The 19,257-nt window shown below is 47.6% G+C and overlaps 1 protein-coding gene across 1 annotated transcript; it reads right to left on the reverse strand.

The window, feature by feature from the left end:
- Positions 1-3,586: 3,586 nt before the first annotated feature.
- Bhlhe40 (basic helix-loop-helix family member e40) lies at positions 3,587-10,024 on the reverse strand. The gene is made up of 5 exons (XM_035448635.1): positions 9,622-10,024; positions 9,386-9,455; positions 9,003-9,110; positions 7,852-7,975; positions 3,587-5,887 (listed from the first exon to the last, which is right to left on the reverse strand). Exons 1-5 carry the CDS (start codon positions 9,699-9,701, stop codon positions 5,034-5,036), a joined length of 1,236 nt encoding a protein of 411 aa, XP_035304526.1. The 5' UTR covers positions 9,702-10,024; the 3' UTR covers positions 3,587-5,033.
- Between the last annotated feature and the right edge of the window lie 9,233 nt (positions 10,025-19,257).

The raw sequence follows: 19,257 nt of genomic DNA on the forward strand, positions 1-19,257 counted from the left end.
CAGAGCTTGCTATGTCCGGATGTTGACCTTGACCTCCCAATCCTCCCATCTCTACCCAATGAGGGTTGGGATAACAGGTGTGAACAACCCTGGGAATCTGTGCTTTAGGTCTCTAGGCAACAGTCTGTTCTTGGGTGCATGATGGAGTGGGGGGGGGTGGTGCACATTTAATGTAAGGCATTGGATGAAGTGTTGGGCAAATGACTGTGCTCTGAACTTATTCTCCCAGTAGGCATCCACCAGGCTGCTGGGAAGCTGGGAAGAGAGAATGTGTGTCAAAGATCAGCACTGTGGCAACTCTAGTTAGAAGTAAATCTGGATAGGTGACACACCTCTAATTCCAGCACTCAGGAGGCAGAGGCAGGTGGATCTTTGAGTTCAAGGCAAGCATGGTCAACAGCATGAGTGCCAGGGCTACACAGAAACCCTGTCTCAAAACACTAAACAAACAAACAAAAAAGTAAACTTGAACTTGAGAGAGGGTATGGCTTGTCCGAAACACAATAGGTCACGTCAGGTATCACGTTTCCTCCCTGAGCTCCACGTTTGCCATTTGTAAAAGAGGCATGTTAAGAACAAAAATCAACCAAACAACAAAACATAGGGCTACAGAGATGGTTCAGTGGCTAAGAGTACTGACTGCTCTTTCAGAGGACCAGAATTCAGTTCTCAGCACCTAACTCCAGTCCCATGGGATCTGATGCCCTCTTCTGGCCTCCAAAGACACTATGCATATACATGATACATACATGCATGCATGCATGCATACATATACATTCCTACATACAAAACTTTCATGTACATAATGTAAAAATAAATGGGAAAAACTTTTTGAAAGATGGCTCAGTGGGTTCAGTCATTTGTTGCCAAGATAAGTCTGCAGGACTCACAAGACGGAGGAAAGAAATCAATTCCCACAATTTGTCCTCTGACCTCTACACCTGCACCATAACACGTGCCTTCCCTCCATAATTAAAACAAGAAGGACACCACAGTTTTGTAGTTAAGTCATAGACTCCACAGCCTAAATGCTTAGGTTTAATTTGCAGTTTTCCTGCCAGAGCTGTGTGACTCGGAGCAAGTACTTAACTTCCCTGTGTGGTCATTTCATTCTCAGAATCATGGGAGTTGTACCTACTCCATGCAGGTGCTGTGATCATTATGTCCTTGTATGGGAAGTGCTCTGAGAAGTGCCTGCCTGGCAAATGTAAGTGCTACAGTCATGATTCAGGAGTAGGCTCTGTGGAAGCTGGCTTCTTGGTTCTAACAGTTCCATAAAACCCCCAGAATCACTAACTACCCCACCCCGAAGCTGGTTGACCATGGGCAAGTTATGTCCCTTCTCTGCGCCTGCTTTTATTTATCTACCACATGTATTAGTATGACTTCTAGGTTGGGAGGGCTGCATTAGTGAGGGATGAGCCGTGGGAAGCTTGTCCATCCGTGTTAATTAGGCCCAGGATCCAAAGCTCTGCCTGAAACCAGCTCTTGCCCCACCCTGTCTTCCCTCCCCTCCCTGCCCTCGGATTCCGTCCCGCTGCGCACCAGGGGGCCGCGGCCTTGCCCGCAGCCAGGCCCTATTTCTGGGGACCGAGCGATCCCGAAGCCTTGCCAAGCTTCCCCGGGGATCGGGTTTCTGCTGACGCGGTGCCAGGCACGTCTGCTTCCAGGAACCGGCAGCCACATTTAGCCGCGGGCCGCACATGAAAGGCTCCAGTCGGAAACGTGACGTCGTGTCAACAGGCGCGGCAGGTCAGCGCTGGGTGAGACCATCCCGGCAGCCCCGCCGAGCACGCCCTGTCTGAAGGCGGCCAGATCCCAGGCCTCTGCGCTCCTCGGCCTCAGAGTCCATGCTTCACCCTCCCAACACACACACACACACACACACACACACACACACACACACACACACACACACACACACACACACACACACACACACACACACACACACACACACACATACACACACACACACACACACACACACACACACCATGCTTCACCCCACGAGGCTGACACACACAAACACCCTTTTAAACAGAGGCCTTCTTTGTCCCCAGCCCGGCTGAAGGCTGGGATATGAGCCACTTCACACACCTTCCTGAACACCCTTGGATCATCTCCTGAAACCCTGCTTAGAAAAGTTCAGGACACTCTGGAGGCAGAAAAACAGACTGGCGGCTGCGCCTCTCGGGGGGCTTCACGTGGCAGCCTCTAGAAGAGACATTCTGGGTTGTCAGCCTTTGCAACCCTCAAATCTATTCTTAGTTCAGGGTGCTCGAACCACTTCCTGCTGTCCACAGCTACTCCTTGAGTCATAGCTTGGGAGAGAGTTGCAGGGTGGGCTTAGCAGGCAGGAGGGCTGTCTGAGCCACAAGGTAGTATGAGCGAGACTCAGAATCCCTAAGTCAGGAACAAGCATGAGAGGGTCTTGATAGAACACCAGGCTCCTTCCTGCCCCAGCACTGTGTGGCTTGGGGACAGTTGTGCCCTTTCATCTAGCACTGACTGTACTGAACATTCACTTTGATTTGCAGATTGTTCCCCCAGGAGTCAGAGAAGGTGACATTTGAAAGGCCCTCCTGTGCAGGTGGTGCTGAGAATTCCCTGGGGTTGGCTTCCCTGTAGGGGAGTACTCCAGACAGCTAGACGATTCTGGATGATTCATATGCTCTGGGGCCTGGACCATGTCCATCAGGAAACCTCAGGACAAATCAAGATGATGGGAAGAAAGCAAAAATACGCAGCTGGGTCATTTCCCACCTAATTATTATTTTTAAATGTGAGCACTGATACTCATTCCTGCACACACCCAGAGGAAGTTGGAAGAAGGTAGAAAATACTTATGGACTGCTTGCTGCCTTCAGCAACCTTGATGCAGGATATGGGGAATCCATTAGAACTTGCTAAGTTTCAATGTGTTAGCCTGCCTTGATGAAGAGGTGCTATCTCCAACCAATTATTATTGCTTAATAATCCATTAAATCTTTCCTCAGTGTGCATAGCCCCACAACCGCTTCCCCAGACACTCCAGACCATGAGCTCAGACTCTGGGTTCTCCCATCAAATTTCAAAGTTGCTTTGGGTAAGTGGGTGTCGCTTACCTCTGGATAGAGTGGGTGTATATCCCTGACAAGAGTTCATTAAAAAATAATAAAGACTGAGGATGTGGCTCAGTTGGTAGAGTGCTTGCCTAAGATGTATGAGGCCCTGAGTTCAATCCCCAGCACTACATAAAACCAGGTATGGATGGGGCATGCCTCTACTACTGCTCCAGGAAGTCTGTCTGTAATCCCAGCATTTAGAAGGTAGAGACAGGAAGATCCATCCAAGGCCAGCCTTGGCTACATAGCAAATGTGGTGGCAAGATGGGCTACTACATGAGACCTTGCCTCAAAATGAATGAATGAATGAATGAAGCAAAAATAATCCAGAACTTACTTCGTGGCCTTGGCTTGTTCATAACGCCAGGCACATGAAAAGTTGAATGCAATTATACCGGGATTAAGTAGATGGTGTCTTCAGGCCAGAGGATGAAGAACCATGACATCCAAGTTATTTTTAAAACCAAGGAGACCATTTCTCTTCCACAGGAAAAAGATTATTTTATTAAGTATTTTTAAAACAACTACTTAACATTTACTTAGATAAAAATATTTACAATTTCACACCTTCAGGAAGGTTCCAAAATATAAACACTGTAACCTCTCCTCTCTCTAGAGAAAAAGAATTATTCTTCTCTTCAAAAACAGGAATACATTCATTTTTCTCACTGTGTAGATCAAGTATAATTATACAAATAGACATCTGAAACATTTTTCCTTTGTCATATATTTATATAATATATATTTATAACAGCTTTACAAATAAAGGCAACAATTATTTTTTATGCCCAAATAAAAATGGGAAAAGAAGTTAAAACACAAGCATAGTGCATTTGGAAAAGCTGGTGCAGGGCTGGCTGAGCAAGTCAAGAAAACAAGGACTCTGGATCCAAAGAAAACTTCCCTAAAGGAGACAGAATCCTTTTTAGCAATAAGGACACTCCATACGCTGCCGGGCAAGAGGAATTAGCCTACAGAAAGGGTCTTGGGGTGCCAAAGCTCTGCTAGGCCTTTGAGAAGCTCAGCTTGGTTCAAAGCTTCAGGATGGACTTGAAATCCGAGTCTAGCTGAGTAGTAAGTGCAGCAATTGATTATTTAGCTTTGTACACTTTGGGATGCTTAGGGCATCTGCCATCTCTGAGACCCTCCTTTGGTTTCCTCGTCAGCTTGCCACAGAAGGGAGACCTAGAGAACAGGTGCCTCGGGTCTCCCAACTCAGGTCTACCTTGGTTCCCTAGCAGCTCAGCTTGTACAAAGGGGGCCATTTTCAGTTCCTCAGTTGAGCTAATCACCACAAAAGCCTGAGTTAGGGAACTGCACTCATTGTCTTTATTCATCAGAGGCAGGGGTGGGGGAGGAGACCTGCGGAAATTTGCCCAAACCACTACTGTGACATGCCAGTGTTGGCTACCTCACCACCTTAGCAGAAAGCTCCGCCTGACCACTCTGTCAGTCTGCTCTGAGTCAGCTCGACAATAAAGGAGGAGGGTGGGGTCTGAACAGCTGGCTGGGAGCTATGCTCTGGAAACCCTCTTTTGAAAGTACCTTTTCTCAAAGCCACAGACAGACCGGGCTCCCAAACTGAAGAGTGACTCACAGATCAAGCTTTTGAACTTATGAAAAATCCAACTGATTTGTATCAAAGGGGGCTCTTCTCTGGGTAGGGAAAAGCCCAGAGAACTGCTACAGTCCTATCTGGTGTTAGGTCATTCTTTTCATGTCTTCCCTGTGTCAGAAGGAACCTAATGTCCTATACATACAAACACATATACAAGCACTCATGCGCACACACACGCACTCGCACACACACACTCAGGTCACACACATTCTGAATCTTCTATGTGGGTCTGCATGAAGGGCCGACCTTTGTGGTTTTGGAATCAGGGAGGAAGAAAAGCGAAGCAGCAGGAGATCTCTTTCAAGAGTTTAGTCTTTGGTTTCTAAGTTTAAAGGGGGGATCTGCTTCAGAGCCTGGAGCAAGGCAGAAGAGTCAAGGGACGAATGTGCCAAGGGAGAAGGAAGTCTCTGCGGCAGGAGCAGGGGAGTCGGGATCTTGTCTGGGTTCATGAAGCTGGAGAGGGCTGCTGCAGAGGTGTTGAGGCCTGGGTACAACACGGGCACAGAGGTGGGGTACCAGCATTTCTCCAGCATAGGCAGGTAGGCAGTTGCCGATGGTGGGATGAGATAGAAGGGCAGGCAAAAGGGAGGCTGATGTGGGTGGGGGCCCAGAAACGGGGAACCCATCAGGTCACTGCCAGTGAAGGGGCCTTCCTCCTCTGAGAGCTGCATTCGGCTCTTTTTGGTGGGGGGCTCTTCCGATTCTTGCTTAATTGTGCTGACTCGTTCACCCATGGTGAACCTGCGACCGTGATCACTTTTGAAGTATGACTGCTCACTGCGCAGGTCACCCTTCTCCAATTCGCCACCATAGCCACTGTCTGTGTCCGTGTCACTGCCACTCTGCTCCCCACCGGAAGGGGCAAAAGTCCGCTGGATGACTGGCACACAGTTTTTCCCAGGCCCTTCCGATCCCTTGGCCAGGAAGCTGGGTTTCTCTTTGAAGTCCATGGCTTTGGGAGCCGAGTCCGATGGTTTCCTGGAAGTTCCACCCTGCAGCAGCTCGGAGACAACACGGTGGAGATGAGTGACAAGCTGAGAAGACTTCAGGTCCCGAGTGTTCTCATGCTTGGCCAGGTACTGAAGCACTTCCCGGGCACACGTCTGGAACCCTGAGCAGAACATTTCTTGTCCTGCTTCAATATTTCTTCCTGACAGCTCACCTGGGGAGAAAGACCCAGAAAGAAGGGTTTTAGAAGGGTGTTTGGTACACCAGAGGTTTCCTTTTTGTTAAAAACAAACAAACGAACAAGAAAACCTATCCATTCGCATTCCCAACTCCAAAAGTAGTGTCTATAGAATTATGCTGAAAAGTATAAAAAATGAAATCAGTATTTTCCTACCACTTAAGAGACAGATTTTTTTTCTTTTATGCTTGGGCTTTGATACTAAGTATAGTGGTATATCACTAGGCTATGTACATTCCACTGTCCCAAATAGTAATTTTTAATGACTGTATAGTAATAGAACAAATTACTTCTACTCTTAGTATCTGCAGTTTTTCTTGTGACACACAAAAAAAATGAACATGCTAAATAAAGTTCAACAATCATACCTTAAAAAAAAAAAATGAGGCAGTCTCATTGTAGCCTGGATTGATGTTGGGTTTACTCTGCAACCCAGACTGGCCTTGAACTCATGTTGAGCCTAACTTCAACTTTCAGAGTACTGGGACTACAAAAGCTACCACCCCCACCCCCACTCAGTATAGCAACAGTCTGACGAAAGCAGAAGGCTGGATGGTCATAAATAGTATAGAGACCACCTAAAGACCCCTGCCCCAAGCCGGGTGTTGGTGGCGCACACCTTAATCCCAGCACTCCGGAGGCAGAGGCAGGTGGATCTCTGTGAGTTCGAGGCCAGCCTTGTCTCCAGAGCGAGTGCCAGGATAGGCTCCAAAGCTACACAGAGAAACTCTGTCTCGAACCCCCCCCCCAAAAAAAGACCCCTGCCCCCAACCGGTACCCACACCTTTTAAAGACAGGGTCTCCCTAATTAGCCTTAGTTGGCTTGGAATTTGATATACAAAAGAGGCTGGCCTTGAACTTATTGGGCTCTGTCTCTGCCTCTCAAGTGATAGGACTACAGGCATGCATCACCATGCTGTAAAAATGTAGCTCACACCTGCAATCCCACCACCATTTGGGAGGTTGAGTCTGAAGGATTGCTTCTGTGTTTTTGGAAAGCCAGGACTACACATATTGAGACCTTGTCTCAAAACAAGAACAAAACAGAATGATGACAACAACCCCCCCCCCAAAAAAAACAACTTTCGTACACACAAAAACCTAGCCTATTAAACAACAGTTGCATTTCCCCTATGAACTTTGACTGGGCTCTTTAAGTCTTTTCCATATACTGTATCCATGACTCCCCTAGAGATCAGTTCTGATCAACTTTCTATTTTTAGAAAGAAAACTGGCAGACATACTGGCTTGGTTTTTGTGATTCTCATATTGGCCTTGGCCAGGACAGAGAAGAATGCCTGAGGGGTACTTGTAAAGGATTCCCCCTGGCCTGTACTGTATGATCTGGAAGGGAGAGAAAGAAGGTCAGACGGTGTCTCTGAGTCTCTGAAACTCCGTAGAAATGAATGATGAAACCAGTGGTTTCACTAGATTGTGCAATTCGACAAGATACCTAGTGGCTATTCAGGGAACCACAATGAAATACAGGGGAGAAAAAAAAAAAAAAAAAAAAAAAAAAAAACTACTGTCATCCTGCCAAGACTGCACCCTATATCCAAAGACAAGGAAACAAAGAAACAGGAAAACACTAGGGGCAGACCCTTGTTCTGTTCACCCATGACCGACGGCTCAGATCAACTGTAAATCACCCACAATGCAAATTACAGGAGTCTTGGCATTTTAAAGGAGAATGGGGAAGTCTCCCAGATCCTAGACACTCTCAGGCCAAAATGTCACATTTCATCACTGGACTAATATGTATTCATTCCAGGTGGCACACAGCAGCATTCTGAATGGAAAGTATGACCTTTTAGGAAACAGAAAAGCATCTCTTCTAGTGGATGTGCGAAAGTGAATGGTGACAGGAGGGTCAGAAGCACAGTGAGCCCAGGGCTCTAAAGAGGGAGCACTCAGAAGATACTATCAGACCCAACACTCACCAGCTTGCAGACCGCTCTGCAGGGCAATGATTTTTTGCTGCTGCTGATCAATTAGATTTGTCAATGCTTTCACATGCTTCAAGGTGAGCTCCAGAACCACTGCTTTCTCCAAGTGGCCCAAAGTCTGGAGGAAAAAAACAAAGAGCTTCTGTCACCTGTGAAGTCGGAGAAGTCCCCACAGACACTTATTTGTGATGAGAACTGGGTGTAAACAACAGCAAAGACAGGAAGGGCCTTTCCCGCTTTACTAAGTTTAAAGTTTGCAGATGTTTTAACATATACACATAGATGACCAAAGGATTAAAAACAAACAAACAAAAAAACATGTGTCATCTATCTTTGGAGGCCTTTTGGTAGCTGTTACAGTCTCAGGAGTGAGCTGACAGATAGATTTCTCCAGCAGCTGCCCTGACCTTAACTCAGGGGACTCCAGAGATAGCATTTCTCTGCTGTGGTGTCAACCCAGTGAGGAACATCTACTGTGTCTGGCAACCAGGAGGCTTTCCCTCCCCTCCCGTGTGTGTGTGTGTGTGTGTGTGTGTGTGTGTGTGTGTGTGTGTGTGTGTGTGTTTCCCTGACACCCTTTTAGAACTTCAGCTCGGCTTTCCCTCCCCTCCCGTGTGTGTGTGTGTGTGTGTGTGTGTGTGTGTGTGTGTGTTTCCCTGACAGCCTTTTAGAACTTCAGCTCATGAAGGCTTTTCATCTTCCCTTCCAAATACTTTTCACGAAGGAATAGCTAGAAAGCTTTTGGCTACTAGTAAAGGATATGACGGAAAGAAACACACACACACACACACACACACACACACACACACACACACACGGGATGGAAGATGGAAAAGGAAAAGGGCTTAATTTGTGTTTGTGTGTGCGAGTGAGCCTTTAAGTCAGAACTACAAGGCGATGGAAATTACCAAAAGGGAGCTATGCTAGTGTTGGAACCAACTTAAAGAGGCCTCAGAGAGTGATGGTTCTGCCTTTGCCTGGAAGTCCTGGGACTAGGGATGGGTTCCCTCCAACCCAGAACTACCCGGAGCTTTGATCCGCCCGTCTAGCCTGCAGTTCCTCGTGACGCCTGCAGGCGGCGAGTGACCCCCACCCGCCCTCTGGGCAGAAGAGCTGGGTTGGAGCAAGGCCAGCTTCTCACTTACTGTAAGTTTGAGGTGTTCGGGTAGAAGATCTTTCAGCTGGGCAATGCACTCGTTAATCCGGTCACGTCTCTTTTTCTCAATCAGCCGATGCGGCAATTTGTAAGTTTCCTGCAAGGAGTACGTGGAATGATGGGTGCCTGGGAAAGGGAAAGCGAAGCCTCCCTTCCTCCCCTCCCGGCAGCAGGGAAAAAATCCTGCAAGGGCGCAGATCAGAGACGCACCCAGAATCACCTTTTCTGTCCCTTCTTTCCCAAGTCACTCAGGTGTGACAATGAGCTCACCACATCTTGAACCCCCAAGCCAACCTCCAGGCAAGCAAACTTTTCTTGGAAACTCAGCGCACGCGAGGGACTAGGGAAGGGGTCCCCAGAGGATGCACCTACCTTGCTGTCTTCGCTCCGTTTTATCCCCCTTCTGGACTTGTACACTTGGTACATGTGGGCAAAATCCATCCTGTAGGGAAAGGGGACAGAAAGAGCCGTGACTCCCGAGTGTGCACTGGCTGCAGGAGCCCTACTGATGCAAGAATCCCCGTGTTCCCAGAGGTGCCCCAAGTTGAGAGAGGCGCAGAATACATAGCTAGGAGCGGAGACTTGATGGGGTCACAGTGCACACTTACCCTGACAGGTCTCCGTGCTCCAGTCCTGGCGCTTTAGGCAGGCAGGTAGGAGGTGGTTGCGCGCTGGGGATCCGCTCCATGATGCGGCGAGCCGGGGCCACTGCGCGCTCCTGTCTGCACTTAGCAGAGCGTCCGAGGGAGGACTGCCCTGGAAGGGAGGATCCGAGGGTCTCAAGGGGTATGTTCCTCTGAGCTAGCCTGAGCTCCCTTGCAATGAGCTGGGCTGCCAGGAGCCGCGGCTTTGAGGCGTCGCTTAGTTGGGGGCGTGCATGGCCGGGTGTCCCCGCGGCTTCTGGCTCCCGCTCTGCGCACAGACTGGCGGTGTGTGCTCGCTGCGCTGTCTGCGCCTTGCGAGCCAAGTGAATGAGAAGTGGGGCGGGCGGGGAGGCGGGAGGGAAGGGAGGTTGCTTAGGGCGGAGCGGGGGGGGGGAGTTGTTGGAGGGGAAGAGCCGAGGAGTAAGGAGAGGCTGCGGGCTGGGTTAAATGGGAGCGAGTGGGTGGGTAGAAGCTACGTGTTCTACCCTGTGACTCCAAGCACGTCTGGCCGCTGCCGGGGAGGGAAGGAGCGACCTGCCCGCCCTCCCCCGGCTTCATCACATGAGTCTCACGTGTTGGACAACGCTCTGGCGGCTGCGAAGTGCCCCCCCCCACCCCAACCTCGGGCCCCAGGTGTCTGCGGCTGCGGCCTCCTTTCCCCGAAAGAGGGGGTGGCAGCGCAGCCCGAGTCCTGCCCAGCTGGGTGGGGGGCACGGAAGCTGGAAGGAACTGGGGGGGAGGGGGGTTGGTAACGTGGGCGAACCTGCCCCAGGGAAATGAAGTAAGTTCCCGTCTCCTGGGAGGGAACGGGGGAGGACGGATCCGCCCGCGTCTGACTCAAGCCGGGAGAGGAATATCCCCTCGGTCGCTCCAGCCCAGCCCTCTTCCTCCTCCCCCGCCTGGCCCGCTCCTAGGAACCGGTGCGCAGCGGAGGGAGTCGTCGCCCCCCTCTTGGCCTTCCCCAGAGGCTGGGGTTTCTTTCCGTCCCCGCTTCCCAGCCCCCCCCCCTCCCCAGCGCTCACCCCAGTGTCCAGGAATTGCCCGCCTTGGGGAGGGACCGAGGGCGGGGCGGATGTCACCCCATGGGAAGCGGGCAGGCGGCCAGGCGCTAGGGCAGCCGAGGCCGCCGCCGAGCACGCCGCGCGCACCTGACCGTGGACCGTGTGAGCTGCGCCGGCCCCTCACTCTCCCGGGAGCTCAGCTCCGGGGCGCAGCCTGCGGGTGGCCCGGCACCCGACTGGCGCGCACCCATCTCCTCCCGCCTTTCAGGGTGCCTCACTGCCCCCACCCACCCTGGCTAGTCAAGCACAGAAAGATACCGGGCACAGTGCCCAGCGTTCCCTCCCTCCTCTGCCCCCTCCGGAGCAGAGGCGTCCGGGTCGCCTCCCCTCCGGCTGCAGCGTTACACAACCGCGGCGACGGCGCCTGCCCTGCAGCAGCGCGGGGCGTGACGCTTCACGTGGCCCGGACGCGGGTCGTAGCTCCGCTCGCTGCAAGCCTCTGCACCGGCATCCAAGCTGTGACCCCCGCGCACAGGGGCTGCCAGCCTGCAGGGGATCCCGCTGCTAACCAGGAACTTGGGTGGCGCTGTTTGCGGTCTATTCCAGGGCAGGAGGAGAAAAGAAGGGGAAAAAAATTTAAAAAACCTCTTGGCCTATCAGAGTGAAATCTCCACATTTATGAAGCACACATTCACTGAGCCCCTTTCCCATTGTTAGACTTCGTGCTAGAGACAGTGGAGAATCAACTGCGGATTTTGACCTTGAATTTACAGGGACCTTGGGAACGAGGCCAATCAGAAGACAGCCTTCATCAGAAAGTCTATCGGGGTCACCGGCAGAGAACAAAAGATGAGGTTTTAATTTAATACTAACCAAGACGTTTAGGTAGTAGAGGTTAACTCGCAGAGCCTTGCGTGGGGCACAAAGGGTAGCTCCAGCAGCCCCAGCTCTCAGCGATCTCGCTTAGCTCCTCCCCCCGCCCCCCACCTGCCTTGGAAAAGTCTGGTCTCTTTGACCTTCTAACAGCCCGGAGCTGGGAAAGCATCTGAAACGCAGAACCTGCGGCGCTGTGAGCTACGCTGACACGCAGCAAGGGGCCAGTGGAAATTGATGACTAAAATGAGGCCTGGCTGGGGATTTCACTGACCTCTGCGCTCCCCTGCCCTGCAAATTCGGAGAGTTGAGAGATGACTGTTAACCTTCCCCCACCGTGCTTGGGGTCAGTCACCCTGCTGCTGCGAAGTGACCTGGCTGGGGAATGGGGGGCGGGGCATGGGGTCACTGCTGGGACGGGGTGCAGTTTTGGGGGTCAGCCTTAATTGGCAGTATTCTGACGACCTGGAGAACTGGGATTCACATGTTGACCAAACTGGGAGTGCATTTCCTTCAGGTCGCTCAAGCTTCCACTTCCTGTTTATGTTTCACAAGCGTCAAACCCATTAGCAAGTGTGAGAAATGATTGCTTTTCTAACTGTTCACTGGCTGACCTCACTTTGGGGCTTAGAGATCCATTCCTGGACGGATGTTATTTGGCGGGTTATCATCAATCTCTGGAGGGAATGAATGCTCCCACCTTCCTGCCAGGAGGTGGGCAGCAGGACCAGAGGCTAAGGCTTGGGTGGGTTTTGCTGGGGAGTGGGGGGAGTGCGACCTTCTGCTGACTCTAAGGTGGAAGCGTTGTCATGGTTGCCTCAAAACCATAGTATCACCAGGAAATAAGCTCTGTCAGAGGAAGGAGCATATGTCCTCCCTTGTGCCCCCTCCCCCCTACTCCCCGCCATGAGTGAATACTGCAATTCTGTTGTTTGGTTCATGGCTGAGGAAAATATCCTTAAAAGTATTTGAGTGATCAGTACATTTCCGTTTTTACTTGCGTTGCAGTTGGAAATAACAAAATGTGTGCCTTGCTCACTTAAAAAATTTAAATTTATTTACAGGCTTCCTAAATACCTCAGGTAGGTCTTGACCTCGAAATTCTCCTGCCGCAACTTCCTGAGTTCTGGGAATTATAGACTAATTCCTTCTTTTTACTTGTTCCAAATATACTCTGACTCCAATCTTATCCCCATCCTGCTGTGTCTGGATTTATTCTTTTTAAAATCTGAGAAAGAAAGGAAGGGAGGGAGGGAGAGACAAACAGAGGGTGTGTTGTTTGGGGACAGGAGAGTGCTTGCTTGCCCTGCACTACAGCCCGGGTTCTGTCCCCAGCAGAGCATAAACTTCACATGGTTGTCACCACTTGACTCTAATCCCAACACTTGGGGTGTAAAACCAAGAGGATCATAAAACCTTTTTTTTGTTTGTTTGTTTTGTTTTGTTTTGTTTTTGTTTTTCGAGACAGGGTTTCTCTGTGGCTTTGAAGCTGTCCTGGAACTAGCTCTTGTAGACCAGACTGGTCTCGAACTTACAAAGATCCACCTGCCTCTGCTGGGATTAAAGGCATGAGCCACCAATGCCCTGCTAAAAAGTTACTTTTTATATATTATATTTTTATAAAAATTCTGCTTGAGCTAATGAGACCCTGTCTCAAAAAATAATATAAAAGAGAAATCTGTTGCTTTCCCCCTGTATAGTTTATAGTAATTTGAAAAATAATTCCTCTCAGTATGTACCTTTCCATCCTGTAGAGTATTACCGCTTCAGACGGTCATCTGTTTAAAAAAAAAAATAGAGACAGTTCCTTAAGAAAGGAAAAAGCACTCCCAAGGGTAGGCTAGTGCTAGTGAGTTGAGTGGACCAGATGCCTAAGGTCTTTTGTAGACACTTAATAGATCCTGTTTCGTTACTGTGTGCTGGTTTTTCGGCCACATGCTAAAAAGTTGGTGTATATTACTCTGCCACCTTACAAGGCTGATTGGAGTTAGTTCAGTTCACTTAGCGAATATATTTATTGAGAGAGCTCCAGGGCACTGGACCAGGTCCTAAGACTCTGTAAAATATGCTTGGGGAAATTGAAGCTCAGGGATTTTAAATAACTACCGTAGGTTCCATGGTCTGGGATTATATGGGGATAAGAATTCAAATTTTGTTAGACTTCAAAAGGTATCTCTAATTTTGAAGTTATACAATGACACATTGACTTTATTAGTAAGTCTGAAATAATATTGTTGGGTTTCTAAACATTCAGGGTGATTAGAAAATCACATTACATTGAGATATGAGAAATTCACTCTGTAATTTAAAAGTAGGTTTTGTAATCTGCTGTGGTGGTGCATACTTTTAATCCCAGACCTGAGGAAGCAGAGGTAGGAGGATCTCTGCAGCTGGTCTACATAGCTAGTTCCATGAGTACATAGAAAGACCCTGTCTTAAAGGGGGCGGGGAGGAAGCATTACGACACTTTTAACTACATTTTAACCATCAAGCTTGAGAAAGAGGATTTAAGGCAAAATAACTTATAGAGGGGTTGTTTGTTTTTTATGTTTGGATCTTTGTTTTGTGCAAAGGCTTTTTTTTTCCTTTTTTTTTTTTTTTTTTTTTTGTTAACATTTAAGGGCTGCCTTATGGAGCTGTACCAGTTATTTACTGCTCAACTCCAGGGGGAGCTATTCACATTGCAGTCCATGGAAGAGACCCTCCAGAATTGTTCAGTCCCACACAGAACACTGGGCAGTCTTGCCAGTTTTGTGTCCCTCCCTCCTATCGTGTGTCTTATAATTGTGGAAAGGTGATAGTTTGTACAGGGAGGGATGAGCTCTTCCATTGCTTTCACAGATAACACAAATAACACTTTGTTTACAGAGCCTGGTTTCTTTCCTTTTTCTCTCCCTTTCTTTCTTTCTTTCTTTCTTTCTTTCTTTCTTTCTTTCTTTCATCAGTTACAAGTACATTCTATAATGGCATGTAGTTCAGTTGTTAGACTGCTTGCCAAGCATGAATGAAGAAGACCTGGGCTTGATCCCCAGAGCTATATAAACTCTGTGGTCCCAGCACTGGGGCGGTGGGGCAAGAGAATCAGGTTCAAATTTATCTTCTGTACATAGCCAGCCTGAGATATAGGAGACCCTATATCAAATGGAATATATATTCCATTCCAATACATACATAGTCTATATATATGTTGTCATGACCTAAAACAAGTATACATCTGTATGTTTTAAATATAGTTAAGCCAAAGTTGAGTTGGTATATAGCAACAGCTACTGTTGAGTGATGGACTTTTTCTTTGGAGACATGTGTCTACTCACCCCCAAAAGGGAGCTAATGGCAGACCAAAGTAATAGTTGCACCAATGTCCAATTCGGTAACTCAAAGCAGCTGCATCCCAAGAAAGCCTGTAAAATGGGTGACACTGACTCCCAGATAACCTGAACCATGAAACTGTATGCAGTTTGCAGGCAGCTAGGAGGGTCAAGCATTTCTTTCAGCTATTTGACTAGTCAGAATCTCTACCCTCAGCAATTGTTTACTGCTTTCTATAGTGTTAAGTAAAAGCCCTCAAGTGTCCTTCAAGTTTCTGTACTCTGGGACATGTGACCTCTTGTTTACCAGCCTTCCCTTCCTTCTTGCAGCAAAAAGATTCAATCTGAGGGAATGTTGCAACTAGCAGTAGCCAGTCATACCTACCATTATGCTCTCACCGATAACCCTGAATATCCAACATTTTGCTTTGCTCTTTTGAGACAGGGTCCCTTGGCTGACCTAGAACTCCTTGTGTAGATGAGATTGGCCTGGAGCTCACAGAGGTCTAGCTGCCTCTTCGTCCTGAGAGTGCTGGGATTAAAGCTATACACCATTATGTACAGCTATCTGTTGCTCCCCCACCCTCTTTCTGAAACAAGATCTCACCGTGTACCTAGAGGATGATCTGGAACTCACTATGAAGTCCAGGAGACATCCAGTGCCATCTCCCTGACTCTTCTATATACTTCCTATATACCTTGCTATATACCTCCTCAGCGCTGAGTTTATAGTCGTATACTTCCATGCTTAGTTTGTTACTTACTTTATAAGTGAATAGGAAGTCCAGGTCAATGCACTTGCAGACAAGAGTCTCACAAACATATATCATATAATCTGACATTTCCCAATCTAATTTACTTGATTTTCATTTCAAGTAAAATATTCTGGTCTTCTCTTACCATGCCAATTTTGCAGCATACCAATAGATCCTGATTTGAGAGCTGAAAATTTGCTCGTTCTAGGGAGAGTATTGTTGCTTTGCTTTGCCCCTTCTCTCTGAATAAAAATAAGAGATGAGTAGTGGCTGCATCCTTGAAACTCTTTCAGACTTTGTATAAAAATATAGATGGAGGCTGGGATCACAGGTCAGTCAGTAGAGTGCTTGCTCGGAGCCCTGGATTCCATCACTAGCTCAATCTCCAGCACCATATAAAGTAGGGTGTGGTGATTGCACCGTCCTTAGATACACAACAGAGTTTGCTGCAGAAGATGTCTTAAAAAAAAAAAAAAAAAGTCACGGGGCCTGTGGCTGCCCTTGGCCACCACTAAGTCCAAGTATCCTGAGAAAGCCTGGATATTTGGATGAATGACGAGATGCCTCGTCCTTTTTCTGAGACAATGTCTCCCACCTTTTTTTGTTTGTTTTGTTTTGTTTTGTTGTTTCGAGACAGGGTTTCTCTGTGTAGCTTTGGAGCCTATCCTGGCACTCTGGAGACCAGGCTGGCCAGGATCTGCCTGCCTCTGCCTCCAGAGTGCTGGGATTAAAGGTGGCTGTCTCCCACCTTTATTGTGGTGCAGCCTTATATACAAATTTACAAAAACCCCAGGTCAAAGGGTTCACAACAGAATATTGATGCTAGTGGGATGAGGTTAGGAAAACAGGAGGTACCTGTGGTTATGTTGGAAAACAACTCTTAAGAGACCGGGTGGGGGCTGGGTCTCAACAGGGGCCAAGTGGTGGTGGCACACGCCTTTAATCCCAGCACTCAGGAGGCAAAGGTGGGGTGGATCTCTGTGAGTCCCTGGGCAGCCTGGTCTCCAGATAGAGTTCCAGGACAGCCAGAGGTATATGGAGAAACTGTCTCGAAAATAAATAAATAAATAAATAAATAAATAAATAAATAAAAGTCATGGATGGATTCAATGGTATAGAGGTCTCTATCAGGGAAAACAGATCTACTAATTCTGTCTATATCCACCCTCTTTAGTCTCCCCTCTTACAAACAAGCCCCATTTCATTGTTTTATTGAAAGGCAAACAGATAATAGAGTTGACAGATTTTTAAAAGTTTTATTCATGAATGGGTGTGTAAGTCTGTATTGTCACTGGCTGCTATGCTTTTTAACTTATTACCCCCCCCCCATCCCATCAGTCCAAAGCCATACACCTGGTTGCCAGCCATTTATAATTGGGAAGTAGTGGAACCTTTAGGATGCAGTTGGGTTATTAGAGGCATGGACTTGAAGCAGATAGAGGGATCCAACCCCTGGCTCTCTCTTTGGTTTCTAGGAATGAGCGGCACCGTTGCTCCACATTCTGTGCCATGGTGTTCAAACTCACCATAAACTTCAAAGCAACACTACCTCTGGAAACATGAGCCAAAATATGGCTTTTGTCTTTACAAGCCTATACCATTAATTCTGGCAGTGTGTTTTGAACATATTCACACTCCCATTTCCTCCCAGTTTCACCCCCATCTCTCCACCCACCTGTAACAGACTTTCTCGGACCACTAACCAGCTCCCAAATCAAGACAAAAAAGACTTCATACTGGATATGAACGCTCGGCCTTATCTTCTGCTTGTCCCACTAACACTTATAACTTAAGCCATTTCTCTTCATTTAGGTTCTGCCTCAGGGCTGTTTACCTTTCTTTCATTCTGTATGCCCCACTTTCACTGCTTCCTGCATGTTTGGCTGGCTGCTGCCAGGCTGCAGGGCCCCAGGCATCACCCTCTCTCTCTCTTCCTTGTTCTCTTCTTTCTGGAGACTAGATTCCTCCTGCTACTTATTTTCTTTGCCTGCCAGTACTGCCTGTCCCTCTGCTGCCTAGAAATTGGCCATTCAGCTTTTTGTTAGGCCAGTCAGGTGCCTTAGGCAGGCAAGGTAAAACAGCAGCGCATCTTTACATAGGTAATCAAATGCAGCATAAACAAATGTTAACACATCTTTGCCTAGTTAAAGTAATATTCCGGAACACCCGCCTAGCTTCATGTTCTCACTCATTTGTTTTTAAACACATCGAGAACAATTTGTGTTACTCTTGAGTAGGGGTATCTACTTTAGAGAGTGAGATTTTGATACATCATATATCACCAGAGGGTTTTTTAAATTACTGGTTATATTTTCCTGTGTGCCTTTAACACAATTTGTCTGTCTAGCCTCTTAATGCAGATGGACTTTTGGTTTGTTTTCTGTGTAGGACTGTTACGAATGAGGCTAATATTAACATTTTTCCTACACATCATTTTGTGAATGAAGGATCCCCCTTTTTATTGGGTAAGTATCAGGAGTACAATTCTTTGGGGACATGGCATACATATGTGTTTATTACAAGCTGTCCGAGGGCTCTCCAAAGGGGAGTTGCCATTTAAAAAAAAAAACTACCAGAAATATTAGCTGATAGATACCCTACCTCCCTACCAGCGTCTAGTCTACACAGTTTATTTTCACATTTTATTTGAGCAGCTCTAAGGGGAGTGAAATGATACTGTATTGTGGCTTTAATTTGCATTTCCTCAGAAACTAATGAAGTCAAACCTCTTTTCAAGTGCTTATTAACTACAGATACGTCTTCTTTTGTGAAATATTTGTCCAAACCATTTGCTTATTTTAGATGTTGGATTATTTCTCTTTAAAACCTATTATGCATAAGAGTACAGTTCAATACAGGGTGTGGTGGCACAAGCCTTTAACTGCAGCACTTGGGATTGGGGTTGGGGAAGGCAGGCAGATCCCTGTGAGTTCAAGGCCAGCCTGAGCTATATATCATGCTCTAGGCCAGTCAAGATTATATGGTAACAAAGAACAAACAAAACCCCAAACAATTCAAGGCTAGTGACGTGTCTCTGTCTGTGAAGACAATTGCCACAAAGCCTAGTGGCCTGGGTTTGATCCCCAAACTCCATATGAGTGAGGGAGAAAACTGACTCCTGCAGATTATCTTTGACCTTTGTGTGAAAGTGTGGCACACAGGATCATGTGTCCCTGTCCCCTTATAGAAAACAAATACAGAAAAAAAAATAGAATTAAGAAGAATACAATTCAGTTTTGTGTGCTGACTTTCTATTCTGCAGCTTGCCATTTTATTGTCGAGTTTTAGGCCTTCTTTGTGTATTCTAAATACAAGACTTTTGTCAGAAACATGTTTCTATTAAATGCATATGTCTTTTTTTTTCTTTTGGTTTTTTGAAACAGGGATTCGCTGTATTTCTTTGGAGGTTGTCCTGGAACTCGCTCTGTCAGAGATCCACCTGCCTCTGCCTCCCAAGTGCTGGAATTAAAGGCGTGTGCCACCAGCACCTGGCAAATGCATATATCTTTAGGTAGATTCTCACTCTGTAGTTGTCACTGGCCTGGAACTTGCTATACTGATCTAGTCTGGGCTCAGACTCACAGAGATCAGTCTCTCTCTCCATCCTGAACGCTGCAATTAAATACGTTCACTGCAACACCTGCCTGGCCTGCTGTGTGTATT

This window comes from Cricetulus griseus, chromosome 8 (assembly GCF_003668045.3).
Source record: "Cricetulus griseus strain 17A/GY chromosome 8, alternate assembly CriGri-PICRH-1.0, whole genome shotgun sequence".
Classification (NCBI taxonomy): Eukaryota; Metazoa; Chordata; class Mammalia; order Rodentia; family Cricetidae; genus Cricetulus; species Cricetulus griseus.

Bases quoted from the DNA above. Each gene is read 5' to 3' on its own strand.
- Bhlhe40 (XM_035448635.1), bottom strand. From the start codon at position 9,701: ATGGAGCGGATCCCCAGCGCGCAACCACCTCCTACCTGCCTGCCTAAA. The intron at 9,456-9,621 runs GTAAGTGTGCAC...CTTTCCCTACAG, and splicing joins GAGCACGGAGACCTGTCAGG to GATGGATTTTGCCCACATGT. The intron at 5,888-7,851 runs GTGAGTGTTGGG...CTTTCTCCCCAG, and splicing joins GCAGAGCGGTCTGCAAGCTG to GTGAGCTGTCAGGAAGAAAT.